Raw genomic sequence first — 17,686 nt, forward strand, 5'->3', positions numbered from 1 at the left:
TCTAAAGATTATAATCCATAACCTCATTTTTTGTCATTGCATTTTTTAGTCAAGCTGTTTAAATACAGATTACCAAAAAACATTATAGCACAGTGATCATGCATTAAAAGTAATGAAATTATTTGAAACAGATACTGTATCTACTGTCTCATTTCAGAGAAATTGTTTCAGGGAAGTCTTTAATAGACTTTGAAATTACTTTGTTAAATGATTTAATTAAATTGAGCTTGACCGATAGGCAGATTTAAAATATGTAGCGGCTCCCTTAGATGGTTGATCTCTGCGGAATTTAGTTTATGTTAGATCGTAAAGTTTTTATAAGATCAGGCTGTACATCAAATACAAATCTGAAATGCAATGAGTATAGAAATGTGAACAGCAAAATATCAAAACCACCAATAAAATGTTCACACTATAATTCATGCATTTTTATTTCCTATTTTTGTTTTCTAAATTTGTGTTACAAATTGCATTACTTTATATCTGTATTTGTCCCTCAAGTTAAAGTCCACATTATGCTTGCCTTTCGACTGCCGTCCGCTGCTTTGTAGGTCAGCATGTAGTTATCGATGTCTGCGATGGGCGGTCGCCAGGATATGAGGGCGCTTCGATGGTTAATCTCACTAGCTGTCAGGTTCTGGGGCGCATCCATGGCTGTTTAAACAAAGATCAAAGAGCAAAAGCAATTTATAGACAAAACACATCTGTTAGAGTAAAGTCTCATTACCAAATTTGACAAGCAACATTACACTGGCATCTACTGGACACTTTGATTGTAAAACCCAGTAACTTTTTTTGGTCAGATAATATTTACTTGTATGGACTATGTTTGAACGGCACAAATCTATGTTTTTGTTTCTTTTTAGCTGTTTTTATGTGTTTTTCTTGGGGTTGACTATGTATATAATGCATACAGTATAATAACTATGACATACATTAGTTTTCCATGTGTTTCACCATTTTCAACATCATTACGCCAGTCTTCAGGGTCACATAAACCTTCAGAAATCATTCTAATATGCTGATTTGCTACTCAGTAAACATTTCTTATAATTATCAATGTTGGAAACAGTTGTGCTACTTAAATTTTTTGTGGAAATCCATGATACATGTGTTTTTTTTTCAGGATTCTCTGATGAATATAAAGTTCTACTTGAAATAGATATCCTTTATAACATTATAAATGTCTTTGTTGTCACTTTTGACCAGTTTAATGTATTCTTGCTGAATGATTATTTCTTTTCCAAAAAATCCTTACCTACTGTACCTCAAACTGCATTCAAAAATATTCATGTATTCAGACAATTTTTTTTTTTTACAAGCAACATTTAATTTGGAGGTCTTCCATTTGTTCTGAAGGCTTTAAAAATATTTTTTTTTGTCATAATTTTCCTGCAGCTCCCAATAGTATTTAGTCACCTGGCATTCATGGCAGCAGTGATTGAAACATGGCTTCAGAAATCATGAGGGGGAGGAAGAGGAGCAGGCGGAGGGCTGGCAACAGGAGTGGGCGAAGGGCTGGAGAAGGCAGGCAGAAATTCAAGGAGTCTACCCGGGGAGGGAGGGCAGGCGTCCTGGAGGCGGACGAGGACATGGTTAGGAGGGACCAGAGGCCTCCAGGACGGAGCCTTCCGTTCGGATGGCCAGGACGGAGTCTGCAGTTCGGAGTCCAGGGTGGAGCCTTCCATACGGGCGGCCAGGGCGGAGCCTGCAGCTCGGGTGGCCAGGGCGGAGCCTGCTGTTCGGGAGGCCAGGGCAGAGCTTGCAGTACGGGAGACGAGGGTGGATCGGCCTTCGTGGCCTTTCCGTGAGAGCCCAGCTTGGCCACTATGGCCAAGGACCTATAGCCCCCACCAAAATCTTCTTGGGTGGAATTATAGGCTAACGCTTAGGCTCAGGAACAGGTCTTGGGACAGATATAGGCTCTGACGTGGCGGCGGCGATCTTGGCCGGGGACGAGGGCTCAGCCATGAAGGCGGCCATCTTGGCCGGAGGCGAGGGCTCAGGCATGGCGGCGGCCATCTTGGCCGGAGGCGAGGGCTCAGGCATGGCGTAAAGCTCAGGCTGGACAGGCATGACTTGAAGAAGCTCAGGCTTGACAGGCATGATGTGAAGAAGCTCAGGCTTGACAGGCATGATGTGAAGAAGCTCAGGCTGGACAGGCATGACATGAAGAAGCTCAGGCTGGACAGGCATGACATGAAGAAGCTCAGGCTTGACAGGCATGACATGAAGAAGCTCAGGCTTGACAGGCATGACGTGAAGAAGCTCTGGAACGGCGGTCTCGACGGGATGAGGCTTGGGAAGGGTGGTCTCGACGGGATGAGGCTTGGGAAGGGTGGTCTCGACGGGACAAGACTCTGGAAGGGTGGTCTTGACGGGACGAGACTTTGGAAGGGTGATCTCGACGGGACGAGATTCTGGAAGGGTGGTCTCGACGGGATGAGATTCTGGAAGGGTGGTCTCGACGGGACGAGACTCTGGAAGGGTGTCGTGCCGCCGGACCACCCTTCCATGGACTCGTCCCTGGCTTGTGGGCTAAAGCAGGCTCAGGAAACGGCCGCAAATTCTCAGGCACGGCTGACATGGCGTGAACAGTCTCTGGCTCGGCAGGAATGACATGAAGATATTCAGGCGGTGTGGCGAGGAAGATGGCTGATGATGGTGGTTGAGTGGCGATGTAATCATCAGCCTCACCCACGGTGAAGGCTGAACTGCTCAACAACAGCACATGATCCAGGTATTGTGTGAATGAACATGGTTTTGCGGCTGAAGCTGGCTGTTGCAGAGGATTGTCCAGTCCAAGCCCGAACATGTTCTTTAGGACATCATCTGTCCAGCTGACCTGGTGAGAAATTTCTAGGAACTCTTTCACATATACTTCGATCGGACGGCCATCCTGGAAACAGTGTATCAGAAGATCGTTGGGTTTTGATGGATGAGGGAAACAGCCATACTTTAAGTTTAGGGTCTGTCTTCTGTCATGAAACAGGATTCACACAGGTAAAGTTATCAACAGGTTTATTTGCAGAAGTATGTGATCGCAATGATGGAAGCAGGTGAGTAACTGAATATAGTGTTCAGGATGGATATCTGGATGAGTAATGCCTTTATCTGTTGCAGGTTCTGAAATGTAGATCGAGGCAGATGCCTGCAAATGACTGAAGACGGATGAAGGGAGCAGATGACTGAAGACAGATCGTTCTGGTAGGTGTATTGTGCAGGTAAGGAGTCAGGTAAGTGTTCTTTGAGGGAATGACGAGACCAGACAATGGTGAACTGCAGTGGGAAGAGTTATATAGTGCTGGATGATGATCAGTGAAGATTGGTGACAGGTGACAGCGATCTCTGTTTATATGTTTGTTTATTTTTAAGGATCCCATTAGCTGAAAGTCTGTGCAATCAGCTAGTCTTCCTGGGGTCCATTCTAAAAAATTACAGCGAGCATGTTTAAAATGACAATCCCCCACCTGACATTCAGCTGATTTTTCACTATCAGATGCTTTGTCTATGTATCAGTGTGTATGTTTGGAGCTGTGTCAGCACACCCGCTGGAGGCATGTAAGATGCTCGCTTGCCTGAGGACAAAATAAATCACATGGTTGCGTGTGTAGTATAGGTTTCAGGCACACTGACAGATCCACTTCAGAGGGAAGACAATTAGTGTGTGTTCACCGGCGTCCTGTCTCTCAACGTGATCTCTTATCAGTCAACATGCCACTCTCCCTCCAGCAGAGCACAGGCACACAAGCTGAACACATACACACACTTTCCTTTCATACTACAAATGCTGATGCTTCTTTTGCATGTCTTCAAAAGCCATCTGCTGTCTATGTGCAGAAAAATTGATGTATTATTGTTTTTTTTCAGGGCGTTAAAAAGTGCAGCTCTCCTTCTCCAATCCTACCTCTCATTCTCTGGAACTAAAGGTTTGAATGTCCTAGATATGAAATGATTTATTGCACTTGCAGACAAGACAGCATTTGGTTACACTTTATTTTAAGGTGACGTAGTTACATTGTACTTACTCAAGTACTGAGTAATATTAATCAACCACATGTACGTACTATAGAGTTACGGTTAGGGTTTGGTTTAAGGTTAGTTATTTGTAATTATGCATAATTAACTGTTACTGCAATAGTAGGTACATGAGTAACGTGTAACAAGATCACCTTAAAATAAAGTGTTACCTAACATTTTAATAAGAAACTATAACAGAGTTATGGGGGCCGTTAGTTAAATATGTCAAAAGTAATTCTAGTTTTACACACAAACATATGTATGCTGTGAGAGCCAGTATTATACATATCAAATACCTTGAGCTGTTTTGTTTATTGAACTGTGTTTATAGCTTTTCTTATAGGTTTTCTTTGTGGCTGACTAATTAATAAAATATAACAAATTCAACATGGAATATTTTTGGTAAAATGTACAAGCTTACTTGCAATGTTACGTTTCTGTCAGGATTTTTGGTTGAATAGAATGTCAACTGTCTTTACTGTCCCTTTGAGATAACTTAATCAAAGTGACAGTAAAGTTAACATTCTACTCACCAAAAAATCCTGAGGAAAAAAATTTAATAACTGTTTTCAACATAGGTAATAAGAAACGTTTCTTGAGCAGCGAATCAGCATATTAGAATGATTTCCGAAGGATCACGTGACACTGAAGACTGGAGTAATGGCTACTGAAAATTACAGGAATAAATTACATTTAAAAGTATATTTTAAAAAATAAATAAAAAATAAAAAGTAGTTTTTTTTATGGTAAAAATTTACTTCACAATATTAGTGTTTTTACTGTAATTTTGGTCAAATAAATGCAGCCTTAATGAGCATAAGAGATTTATTTAAAAATAACAACAACAAAAAAAAATTAACCAAACAAAACATTTAAACAGCATTCTACTCTTGATTTCCTATTACTAACAAAGTGCACCTGTGGAGATTGAAATGCTACCGTGGTGGAATGGAGAGATATGCTTGTATGTATATCTGAGGAACACATTCATATTCCTGTCCTCACCTTAATCTCTTTAACAATGAATTTAGAACTGTAATTTAAATCAAAATGACAGACAGCACTAATCCTGAAATGGAGCATGAAATGTGTTAGTTGTTGTCATCTTAATTATCCCCTTAAGCTTCCATAAGCCTCCTCATAAATTCCAAAATGATGCATCTATGACGCTTCACCTCCCTCAGGGTGGGAACGGGCAGATTCTTAAACACCGCGGGATGGTAATTTCAGCTAAGTTTTTTCAGGCATTGCAGGCAATAAAACATTGTTACATTTTTATCAGAGCATGGCAGGATCTAAATCCACTGTTATTGGAGCAGAAATGTTTCTGAATTAAATTGTCATTAGGTATTGGAGGCAAATGAACACCACAAACCTCATCAAGCGATTTTGTGTCAAGATTCTGCACGTCACTGAGCTGGCACTGGGGTTGCAAAGCCAATGGCCTGTGACACTTTTATGTGCAAATTAATTTCCTCTAAACAATCAAAACTAATGAAGTATTCTGGGAGGGCCACTTGATTAAAGTTGAGGTCTAATGCATCTGAAAGTAGTTTGGCCCAACCACCCCCTTTAATAAATGAGCTGAAAGTTTCAATGCAGAATAAAGCAGCTTGAAATGAAATCACTGCTTGTTCTAGTTTAGTCTTCTGTGTGGAAAAGACAGCTCGCCTCTCTCCACGAACATCCTCACTGTGAGGAAAGACGGGTAGTGATGCTGATCTCCTCTCTGTTCTCACATGGGAATTGGAGCTTTGCTGACTTCAGTATTTTGTTACACAAACTACAAAGATAACCCAAAAATAAAGGCCTTGTTTCTGCTTCACATCTCTGCTAAACTAAAAGAGGATGATAGTATAATTAGAGAGGTGCTTAATCTTTCAGCTGTCTATTGGATATTTAAGCATGAGTGCTGTTTTACTTAATGTCTTCACAGCTGTGATTTGACTGCAGGTAATGCGTAACAATAGGTTAAATATCAGCACTATTGGGATGCTGGTTGTCCAATCAAATTACAGTACACTGCGATGGTGTATAAAAAGCTGTAGATAATACTGAAATTAAGTCAGCAACTTTAACTGCCACTAAACCAGTGTTTCTCAATCCTGCTCATCTCAGCACAATTTGGATGTCTGATTCAACTCATCAGCTCATTAGTACAGTGCTCCATGACCTGAAGACATTGTAAGGGTACATCAGGTTACTACTGAGACACCTAAAATGTGGGCCATCAGCAGCAGGATTGAGAAACATGGCACTAAACTAAAAAGAAAATACTTTTGACTTGTCCTGCCAATCCATTCCAAATTATATCTCAGCTTTTGAGTTTATTTACAGTAATGTAAATAAATATTACATTATTTTACTGCTACCCCTCCAAGCCTGTGCATGGCAGTACAAGCAACACTACCGTTCAAAAGTTTGGGGTCAATAAAATGTTAACATTTTCTTGAAAGACATCTGCTCACCAAGGCTTGATCAAAAGCAGTAAAAACAGTTACATTGTGAAATATTATTACAATTTAAATAAAAGTTTTTTCAAACAACGCTCAAAGTTCGAAGCAAAGGGAGATATTTTCTTTTACAGAAATAGCTTTTTAAGGACTACAACAAATGGCTGGAAGGGACTACACAAGCTTCCTCCCAGGTTAGGGACATCAAAACCCCTAAAATTGACATAAACCCCGCCCCCAGGAATGTGATTTATAGACTATCATGACAGAATATGCTAATCAATGACTAGAAGATAACTACACATAAGCTACATAAATTCATCAACTAACCATTCAGAAATGTCCTGTTGCATTCTACATGTTGTCACTTCTTGAGTCTCTCCATCTTTGTCTGACATAAAAGGCTGAAAGTTTACAATGCATGTCTGTGTGAGGTAATCGGAGATGCTAACACATTAGGGCTGTCACTTTATGTTCGAAAATCGATTGTACAATCGATCGGACCAACCAACGCAAGTTTCGAAAACGAAAATAGGGAATCGATTTTAACGGCCTTCTCTCGGAGCGCGACCAGCTCGTCACGTTCCGCCCGCAGCGAACGCGCGTCACACAGCAACTGCAGGCTCTGACAAACACGCATAACAGTAAATTATACTTCTGCATAATGTGTCTTTTTTTACAACAAAACTGTGAATTCTGCCGGTATGTAGACAGCATACTCATGCATACAGATACAGATTCGGGCTACGGTCTACAATTTCCTACATAGGCGACATTTGTTTGACATTTCTAATCGTAAACACAGCCATGTTGAAGCCTGCAGTAATGTTTTCATTGCTGTTATGGCAGTCCACTCTGCTTATTGTTTTTCGAGAATGTTGCACTCCTTTTTGTCATTGTGCACGAAGCTTCACGCCAATAAATCATCAGGAAAATTTGCTGACTTGTGCGCGTCTTAAGCGCGGCGTGCCCTCTAATGCCTGTTAGTTGTCCGTGGATTTCCCCATATTTGGCGTTTAAAATGGAAACGTCTTTTTTAGACATGGAAAATCGATTTTACAATCGATTCAATGAACACTTATGTCTCAAAAATCGAACAGGATTTTTTCACAAACGTGACAGCCCTATAACACATGAGTTCTAGAAGCTCCGCCCTCTGTGCTGGGAGCAGCAGCTCATTTGCATTTAGAGGGACAGACACAAAAACGGTGCGTTTTTGCTCACCCTTTAAAAAGTGACAATTTTAACATGCTATATAAAATCTGTGTGGTCTCAACCTCCTCTAGTCTTTAATTAGAACACAGGGCACAGAGATGTTGCACTTACGTGTGACAAAGTTGGCGATGACAGTGCCACTGGTGAGAGGACCTTTGGTGGCATAAAGGGCCAGTGAGTAGGTGGTGCTGGGAATGAGCTGACTCAGCTGGTGCTCCTGCTTGCTACCCTCCACTAAGAAGGTGTCTGCCGTAACTGGAAAGATAAGTTCCATTAGTGCAGATGCAAGTGAAAAACTTTTGCAAATATTCTTAGATTTTTTACTTTATTTTAATAATTAGAAAAAAAATTCATGCATTATAACTGAAATTCAAATATTAACTAAATTGGCATTTAAATAGCAAACATTACACATATGTGGCGACAACAGTTTTATCATACAAAAATACTCAAAATTACAATACCTGACTGTATTAATATGACCATGAACTGCATTGGCTCACCAATATACAATATTATTACAGTTTTTCTCGATTGCTTAAACACTATAACCAGGCTTTTGAACTAAAATTTCAAAACCATAATGCCATTTATCAAAAAGCACACCCATTTCCCTAAACTATAAACACTATTCCCTGTTTTGACACATGAGTCAGATTTGTTGAACTGTCACTGCAAAACTCTACACACAAATCCCTTCATTTCTCATTGCCTAGACTAGTGGTTCTCAACGGGGGCGGTACCGCCCCCCAGGGGGCGTTCAGAGAACAACGGGGGGCGTTGGAAGCAAGATTTTTGAAAGGGGGGCGTTCACGTGTTAATGGGGGGCGTTCACAGATTTTTAAATTTTTTAATTTTAAGCATTTAGTAGTTGTAATAAACACTGTAAGTGGGCTATTTAAAAAGCGTTAGGACTATGTTTTTGTTAAATTATGTTGTAAAACATGCGCATTGCGCAGAGTGTGATATCATATTGTGCGCATCTATGGTGCGCGTGAAAGAATACCTCAGCAGCGCTAAAAAAAAAAAAAAAAAAAACATTCGTCCGCACCCGCTCTGACCGCAAGTCCACCGTCAGTGTAGTAGGTAGGCACTAGGCATGTTTTTTGTGTTCATTTCTATTGCATTACGATTGAAAGCAGTATCAATAATGTAAAAAACATGATGTGCAGTCAAGTTGTGTATATGCTGTGAGTGTTCTCACTGCGCGCGCTTGTTGTGATTCGAGGAGTTATGACGAGTTGTATTTTGACGACTTGATATTATTTCTTATTCAAAAGTTTAGAATGCCTAACATTCTAAAATCTTCCAGTTTTATGCGACATGTAGCCTATCGTTACTTTTGCAACGACTCTATTATTTTTCCAGTCATAGACCAGCGCTCAAGCACTGACTAAAATCCAGCGCTGATAAGAATCAGCATTCACGAGCTCAAAAATGTGTTTGGCGCTGACAACAATCCGGTGGTGCTGAGAATCCAGCACTTACAGTACTAGAATCAAAGGTATGGAAAGTTGACAAGCCATTAAAAAGTATTGACTTAAGAAACACATATTTTTTCAAATATTTTAAATAAATCATGTTCCCATTCACTCTGGCGACGAATTTTAAAATTAATTAAACTGTATTCTATTTATAAGGTAAAACTTTTACATTTTTAGGCATTAACTAATTCAAATCCCAAATGCCAAAATGTTTTCTTTGTTCACCAAGTAATTTACTGGTCAGGCATTATTAACTCACAGTAAGGAGAAAATAACAATTTGATGGATAATTTAAATATATTCTGCAATCACATTTTAGTAATGTATTCATTCCGCCATCACATCTGAGCAGGAAACACTGCTTGGGTAGTTTCAAGATATACAAATAATTAATAATACAATAATAATGTAATTGTTCATATGTGTTTATTCTTGTTAGAAGATTTTTTTTACTGATTATGAACACAAATTAATCACAACAAACCAAATTAATTGTAATTGTATTAATTATACCAGAAAACAAAACAAGAAAGAAAACAAGCTGATACCATGGTATTTTAGGCCTACAATTCTAACATAATTTTTCATGAAAAATCAAGATTTTATTTATTTATTTTTCGAAAGTAAGGTTAATGTAAGCAGCTTCTTGCAATACTCTTCTAAATGCGTAATAAAACCTAAGTGCAAACATTACCACTTTAATGATCGTCCTTTATTTTTCAGTGCATTTGTTTTACAATATATGGCTATTACTGTCATGGGATTAATTTTATAACTATTATTATGTAGTAGTGTAATGTAGACAGACACAACTAAAAGAGGTTTAAATTTTTCTTTGTACACTGAATATGGGTTGGCACTTTTAATTTTGAACTCTCAAAGTGCACCAGATTGATGAATTTAACATTAAAATGCACAAAATTTTCTTACGGGGGGGCATGCCCCCGGACCCCCCTAGAAGGCCTGAGGTCCACTCACCACAGATTTACCAAAATCCTGTAAGAAATACTGGTATTGCTATGTCAATGCAATTTATAACTTTTTTTGGGGGGGGGGGGGATGAATCACTGTTGAGTATAGTTCAGTTGTATTAACAAAAGACAATTTTGCACTTATTTCATCTATTAACTCTCACTCATTCCTGCTCGCTCAGTAGTTTGGGGGTGGGGGGCGTTCAGGGACCTGGATATTGGATAGGGGGCGCTGGCCCAAAAAAGGTTGAGAACCACTGGCCTAGACCATGTTGTCATATAGAAAGCACTAGCATTCAATATTGTTCACTCGAGTCAGCACAGCTTCAGCTCAGTTAGCACACAATTACCCAGGTGGAAACATTAAGAGTCAAAATTTAACACACATCAATCAGATCCTTCAATAGATAGATAATAGGGCCCAAATCAGTTTATTGAGTTTTGGAACAATGGATCCAGAAAGACATGAAGGAAGAGATCGAGGATGGATAAGAACGAGGAGGAGGAAGGGCAAGGGCAAGAAGACAAGCAGTCTCAGATGAAATTCAAGCCACTCTAGTTGCCCATGTCTTTATCAATGGTGTGACTGAGGGAGGCTGGGCTACGAGTAAGACCAAATTTGAGTCGCTTTACCGTCGCCTCGAGAACCTTCAGGGAGGTGTGGTGGCAAACAAAATTCTATCACTGAATAAGAGACAAACATTTCCAATAGTCTTTGATGATTTTTATTTTCTTGCAAGAAAAGGCCAGCAGTCGTACATTCACACAGAGCGGCTGCAGAGTGTGACAGTGAAGGGAGGGCATCCTTTCTCCTTTATAGGCTTGACTCCCAGAATGTTATCTTTCCAGGCCAATGATGGTATTTCAACCATATTTGGAACATTCTTAGACTTGTTCATCATATTGTATCCTTGAGTGGAGGCTCTTTACCATTCCAATACAATTCCATAGAATAAGGTTTGTGTGAGCTCTTTTACTGTCATATGATGGTCACACACATCTTGTGTAAATATGAAAAAAAATAAAATAAAATTAGAGGAGAGAAAAAAAAAAGATGTTCATCATGTGAAAAGGTTTGTGAGGGGGGGAACCACAAGCAACATAATTTACCAGTTTTGGAAATGTTGTTTTGAATTTATTGCACCAGTGTGTTAGACTATGTTGTAATGTGTGTGATTTTGAGGGCTTGTGTGTCCTGTCTGAGGGCAAAGTTTGGTTTTTCAGCAAGAGTGAATGGTTTTGAGTGTAGAGCTTCATTTTGACCTGAAAATAGGATGTTTGGGGAATTGGGTGAGACGTTATGGATTTGTGTTTACAGTTTTGATAATACGAGGCATAGTTTCAAGAAATGTGTTTAAGCAATCGAGAAAAACTGTAACATTAATGACAATTTTGGTTTCCAAATGTACTTTTTAGATGGTTTCATTCTCTCAGAAGACAATAAATCACTGTACAAATAATCTGTGGTCAGCACAAACCATGTTTATCCTCGATGTAGGTGAGACCATTTAACAGTCTTGATTGTATTTTTCACTTGTTTATTTATTTATTGTTTACCTGGCATAAATTTGCTGATGATTACCTGTCCATATTGGCATCTACATAATTTGGCAAGCTTCTGCTAAGTTAAAGATTGACTGAATGATCTCAAAAAACAAAAGATACGAGAAGCTTTTTCTTCGCCCCTTTTAAAAGTTGATAAGCCAATTTATCCTAACTACCATCCTAACTACCCATGATTATATGGTTAATTGTTTATATTTATTTTATATTTTATATTTCTTATATTTTTATAGTTTATATTTTATTAATGCAATTGAGTGAGAACCATTTGCATATGCGCATTGTTTTGTTTTGGGGGGTTTTCTCTGCTGCCTGCAGACCTGAAATGGCAAAGCAGCCTATCTTTCTCCATGGGAAAATAAGTTACATTTCGTTTAGTGTTTAAGGCTCCTGCTTTTGGGATGTGATTTAAAGAGTAAATGATGCTGATGAAAGTTTTACAGAGATGTGTTTCCCTTCATCAGGCCTCCACATACCTTGGTTACGGGTGAGGGTGAGCACGTAGTTATCAACACTGGAAACAGGGGCGTTCCAACGCAGCAGAGCCCCCTGAGGTGTGACATTCAATGCAGTGAGCTCCATAGGCATGTCCATAGCTGTGTGGAACAGAAGATTGCGTGCAGGTTACAGACAGACAGTCTTAGATAAGCTAAGCCAAGGTAATTGGCAGCCGTCTCATCTTCACCTTTTTTTTTTCTGTGCAAACGATATTCAGTGGCAATTTAAAATTAGAGCACCTCAGCAGCTTGGAACTAATTTGTTGTGATTATCTGGCTGAAGAAGATCACAATTTCCTTAATTAGCCGACATAGAGGGGGAAATTAGACAGTCAAATGTGTGCAGAGCTCATTCTCAATAGCATTTCCATACAAGTGAGTAATGAGAAATGTTGTTCTCAGTAATCCTCTATCCATGCTGTGACTTTCACAGATGGCCTTTCTTTTTTCAGACAGGAAAAATCTCACTCTCCTATTTGCACTGTGGCGTATGTCCTCTGAGATGAGGTCAGTGGACTGTAATCGCACATTACCATCTTCCCATCCTGTCCCTCGTATTTTTGTTCTGCCAGCTTCTCTTGCAATAGCCATATCACTTCTACAGCTGTAGAGATCTGACCCTCCCATTAGATTCTGTTGACTCTGTTCCAAGATATTGTAGGCCCTCTCACAACCTTCCAGAGAAGCTGATCTCAGTTGCCTGACAGCAGTTCAGAGGCAAAATCCCTCAATTTCTCATCGCACCTTCCCCTCGCTCTGCTTTACGGTGTCTTGACATGCCCTGCACTGACAGACTAGGAGGAGAATATTAGTTTTCCCTTATGTAATGAAAGTGAACTTGATGATCCCCAGTAGGTCATTAGGCAGAGCTGTGAACCAGAACATATCCATGAACCAGATCCATCATGTTATACCATCTCCTCTTGTCACTCTTTACATTAAAGCTGAAATAAGCCAGACTTTTCTCTATATCCAATTATTATTACACAGCTCTATGGAATACTTGATTCTGACTGGTCAATCGCGCCATCCAGCAGTATGTCCTTCCCCGATAACAACCGCTGAAAACAGACAACACAGGCTCATCCGGGTTACTGAAGTCAGCAGTGATATACGCTTGCTAGGAACGGTTTTACTTTGTGTTAGTTATGCGTTTGGTGAGCTAATAAAATATTAAAACTCAGTCGAATCAATATTTTGTGTACTGTTATTTAATTATGTCATCCAGTATCGTGGACTCGCTCTCTTGTTTCATACAAACGCAGCTGCCGTCATTTTGCGACTATTTTTTTGTACACTGTTGTAATATAAGATAACGAACAGGTATGATTTTAAAACAGTTTCATCTCAAATCAATATCTCTTATCCCCATAATTATAATTATTTATTATATGTGGTGTATGCTGTGTAATAAGTGGTATGACTGTATGGTATTCCTTAAATGTCTGTCTAGTTTGAACTTGCCGCGCTAGCAACTGCTCTCTCCGTGAAAGCTTTGCGTTTAAAAACCTAATAAAATGCTTCGACTCAGATCAATGTTTCGTGTCTTATTATTTACATATTTTGCAAGTAGCCATGTAATAAGCGCCCTTCAGCCTGATAAAAGACATCTCCGCTTCGCATCAGGGTCCTCATCACCCGCATCAGGGTTATTTCTGAGATAGCAACCGGCTGGATGTACATTATCCCTTACATAATAAGCTGTTTCTAAAAGATACATTTTTTAAAAGATCTACTTGTCACTTTGCATTGTTACAGCACTGGCAAGATTTGTCAACACGGGCAGCTTGAGATTGTTTGCATGTCATATTTTTATTAGCTTTGAACAAAACTGTCAGGCTTTAAGTTGCAATGGGGAGTGTAGCTGTGTTCTGATGTATAGGCACACACTTCCTTAGTAGTTATTAAGCAAGTCAGCAGTCTTTAAGCAAAGGCCAGCATCTGTTTGTTCTATTGTACTACATCCATTGATATGACTAATTAGTTAACTTCCAAGGCTCGAGACATAGACTAATTAATTCATTTCAGTGATATAATGCACAGCTGGGACAAAGACCTTTACTGGAGATTTGTCATTTGAGACGCAAAGTTAAATATTCCTATGTTTAATCTAAAGCACTATTCTATTCTCAAGTCAAGCTTTTAACATTAAAGCAATACACAGAGAAAAGGTTCACTTGGCTTTCATACACTAACCATGCATATGTATTAATTTGTGTGAAACATGGAAAGTTGAAATATTTAATTATATAAGATATTGTTTTATTTATACATTCTTTTTCTAGATATAATTATTTTATTTATTATATTTATTTATTTTCTATATTATATATACAAACACTACAAATAAAATATATAATTATAAATACTAAAAATATTTTTATATATACACAAATATATATTTATAATAATAATATAAAAACACTCTATCTATAGTAAAATACATAGATAATTATTTTTCAACCATTTATTTTCTACCGTTTAAAAGTTTGGGGTCAGTAAGATTTTTAAGTCTCTTGCGCTCACCAAGGCTTCATTTATTTGATAAAAAAAATACAGTAAAAACAGTGATAATGTGAAATAATATTACAATTAATCCTGTGATGGCAAAGTTGAATTTTCAGCAGCCATTTCTAATATGCTTATTTGCTGCTCAAGACACATTTTTCATTATTACCAAAAATGTATTGTTGAAAACTGTTGTGCTGCTTAATATTTTTAGGAAAACGTGATCATTCTTTTTTTCAGGATTATTTGAAATAGAAATCTTTTGTAACATTATAAATGTTTTTTTACTGTGTTTATTAATGCACTCTTAATGAGTAAAAGTATATATATATATATATATAGCCTACATACTGTACACACACACGCACGCACATACACACTTACATTTTACACTACTTAGAATAATCCTCATTAGAATGATCAAGAGTATTAATAAACAGGGTAAAGATCAAATTTATGCACAACATATTGTGCATCTGATGGAAATTTTCTGCAAAAGAAAGATCTGTACATGTAAGTAAGAACACTTATCAATTATGAGTGAATGAGACCCAATCCATTCATAGTACTAGCTGCCTGTCACCGCCGTGTGGTGCTGTTCAAGTACGATGGCAGGTGAGCATCCCCGCTGATCACTGATTCCATTAGTAAAATTTCATTTCACTTCTGCAAGATAGCTGGCAGCCTCCCAGAGGACGGGTGGAACGCACAGGGTGAGAGATGGCACTCATCACATGGTAAATGATGTGCATCATTCCTCAGTCTGTCATCCATGTTTCTATCAAATCAAAGTTCTGTGACGAACGAGGCTATGAGAGCACATCCTTCACGAAATACCAAAAGACATTTCCTAGGGTAAATTACAATACATGTCTGGAGAATGTGCAGTAGCATATGATTAGTCTCTGAGTAATTGACTGAGAGCAGAAATACCTGTGAACACAGTAGTGGTGATGACCTTGCTCTCTTGACTTCCTCTCACTGCATTCAGCTTGATCTCGTACTCCATTGCTGGGTGGAGGCTGGTTAGGGTGTAGTTGGTGACATCATTGTCAATCACCACATTGTCCATCCTGCCTGTGAGGTGATTACAAACAGTAATGCTGGCTTATTTGTCTTTGTTCAACATGCTTTAAATATACTGCGGAGGAATTACCTTTTGGTGATTGGTAAGACATTTTGTAGTAATCAAAGGGTGCGAGTGGTTGAATCCATGATATGGTTACAGATTCCTCAGTGACATACAGCACAGTCATGTCTCTGGGAGGATCCATTCCTGCATCATGGGGGACAAGATGACCATGAGTGAGAAATAAAGTATATCTGATTTAGATCTACACTACTGTTCAAAAGTTTGGGGTCAGTAAGGTTTTTTTCGGAAAGAAATTAATACTTTAATTCAGAAATGATGCATTAAATTGACCAAAAGTGACAGTAAAGACATTTACAGTATAATGTTATAAAAGATTTCTAATTCAAATAAATTATGTTTTTTTGAACTTTCAAAAAATCCTGAAGAAAAAATATTCCACAGTTTACACAAAATATTAGGTAGCAGAACAAAAACAGCATATAATGATTTCACTGAAGACACTGAAGACTGGAGAAATGGCTGATGAAAATTCAGCGTTGCCATCACAGGAATATATTGTGTTTTAAAATGCATTAAAATAGAAAATGGTTATTTTAAACTTTAATAATAATTCATAATATTTCATAATATTTTTACTGTATTTTTGGATCAAATAAATGCAGCCTTGGTGAGCTGTAAGAGACTTCTTTCAGAAACAATAAAAAAATCACACCGACCCCAAACTTTTGAACAGTAGTTTAAGTTTACAGATGGTGCACTCATAAAATCAGCACTCGATAACGTTACGCTGATTGTAGAAATGCACTATTCACAGTTAGACATGATTACCTTATTCGGGGACTGAAAATTTCCAATAACAGGGAACTAACAAGACAAAATTAGCAGTACTAATTTGGTCTTGTGATCTCAAGGCATTTGCACCATAAGGTGCTGCATGTAAAATAAATTTTATATAAATATATCACATTATACAATTGATTAATATATTGTTATTATATATATATATTATTATTATAATATAGTCTCCGTTGTATTTGCATGCTTCATTTGTAATTCATTTCAATGGACTAGTCATTGTAATTCTTTTCTTTTCTCATGTCATTTATTTTCTATTTATGTTTGCCAACAGGCCCTAGAGAGGAGGAGGAGCATGAGTATGCTGGACAAACGACACTCTTCACAAGGACATTTACATTGTTATTGTCTGCCGCTGTCCAGCAGGGACTCTTTCACGATTTGTTTATCTGTCCCAATAGCTCTTAGCATCGCAAAAAGCAAAGGTTAGACTGCCTCTGAAAAAACATCTTAACGGACTAACAGTGGTTCTGGAGCTTTCTGACAATTGAAAGGGAAATAAACAGATTTACTCCTGCAATTATTGAAGTGGCCAGTCCTTAAAGCGAGTGGAAAGCCATTCACACCTCCCCATATTCATTAGACTAATGCATTCAATTCATAAACTCTGGGTTGCAATTCATAAACAGGTTGTCAACCTCATTTAAATGCTTTCAGGGTAAAATATTCCTCAGTAAATGAGTCGTGATTATTCATGTATGCATATCTTAATTTATTTTCCACTCTCAGCAGAGCAGTCAATACATATATTTTCAGACTTTGAATAAAGGGCACAAAAAACTACTTTTTTTCAGCCCATTCCATCTTAATTTATGCCATTTATGTTTCTTATTGTTGAGCATATGGTGACCTTCTTTACTTATGTTAATGTAGAGTGTTAATGAGTGCAAATATGGTTTCTAACTAAAGCAGGAACATGTTGAAAATTTACTTAACACATTTCTAAGCAAACAGGCTTTAAAACACACTAGACGGCAAAAGGTGCAAGTACTTAAAGTGCTCACACACAAATCATGTCATTATAATA

At 38.2% G+C, this 17,686-nt stretch overlaps 1 protein-coding gene across 1 annotated transcript in view; it reads right to left on the reverse strand.

The window, feature by feature from the left end:
• The window catches only part of tnr (tenascin R (restrictin, janusin)), a gene marked incomplete at its 5' end in the record, with an annotated part of 58,927 nt that overhangs the window by 11,464 nt on the left and 29,777 nt on the right, over positions 1-17,686 (reverse strand). The window contains 5 exons of the mRNA XM_081375168.1: positions 524-654; positions 7,800-7,943; positions 12,183-12,302; positions 15,645-15,788; positions 15,868-15,987. Coding sequence (XP_081231294.1) covers positions 524-654; positions 7,800-7,943; positions 12,183-12,302; positions 15,645-15,788; positions 15,868-15,987 — 659 coding nt within the window. The remainder of the gene's footprint in view (positions 1-523; positions 655-7,799; positions 7,944-12,182; positions 12,303-15,644; positions 15,789-15,867; positions 15,988-17,686) is intronic.

This window comes from Scardinius erythrophthalmus (genome assembly GCF_964197995.2).
Source record: "Scardinius erythrophthalmus genome assembly, chromosome: 9".
Lineage (NCBI taxonomy): Eukaryota > Metazoa > Chordata > Actinopteri > Cypriniformes > Leuciscidae > Scardinius > Scardinius erythrophthalmus.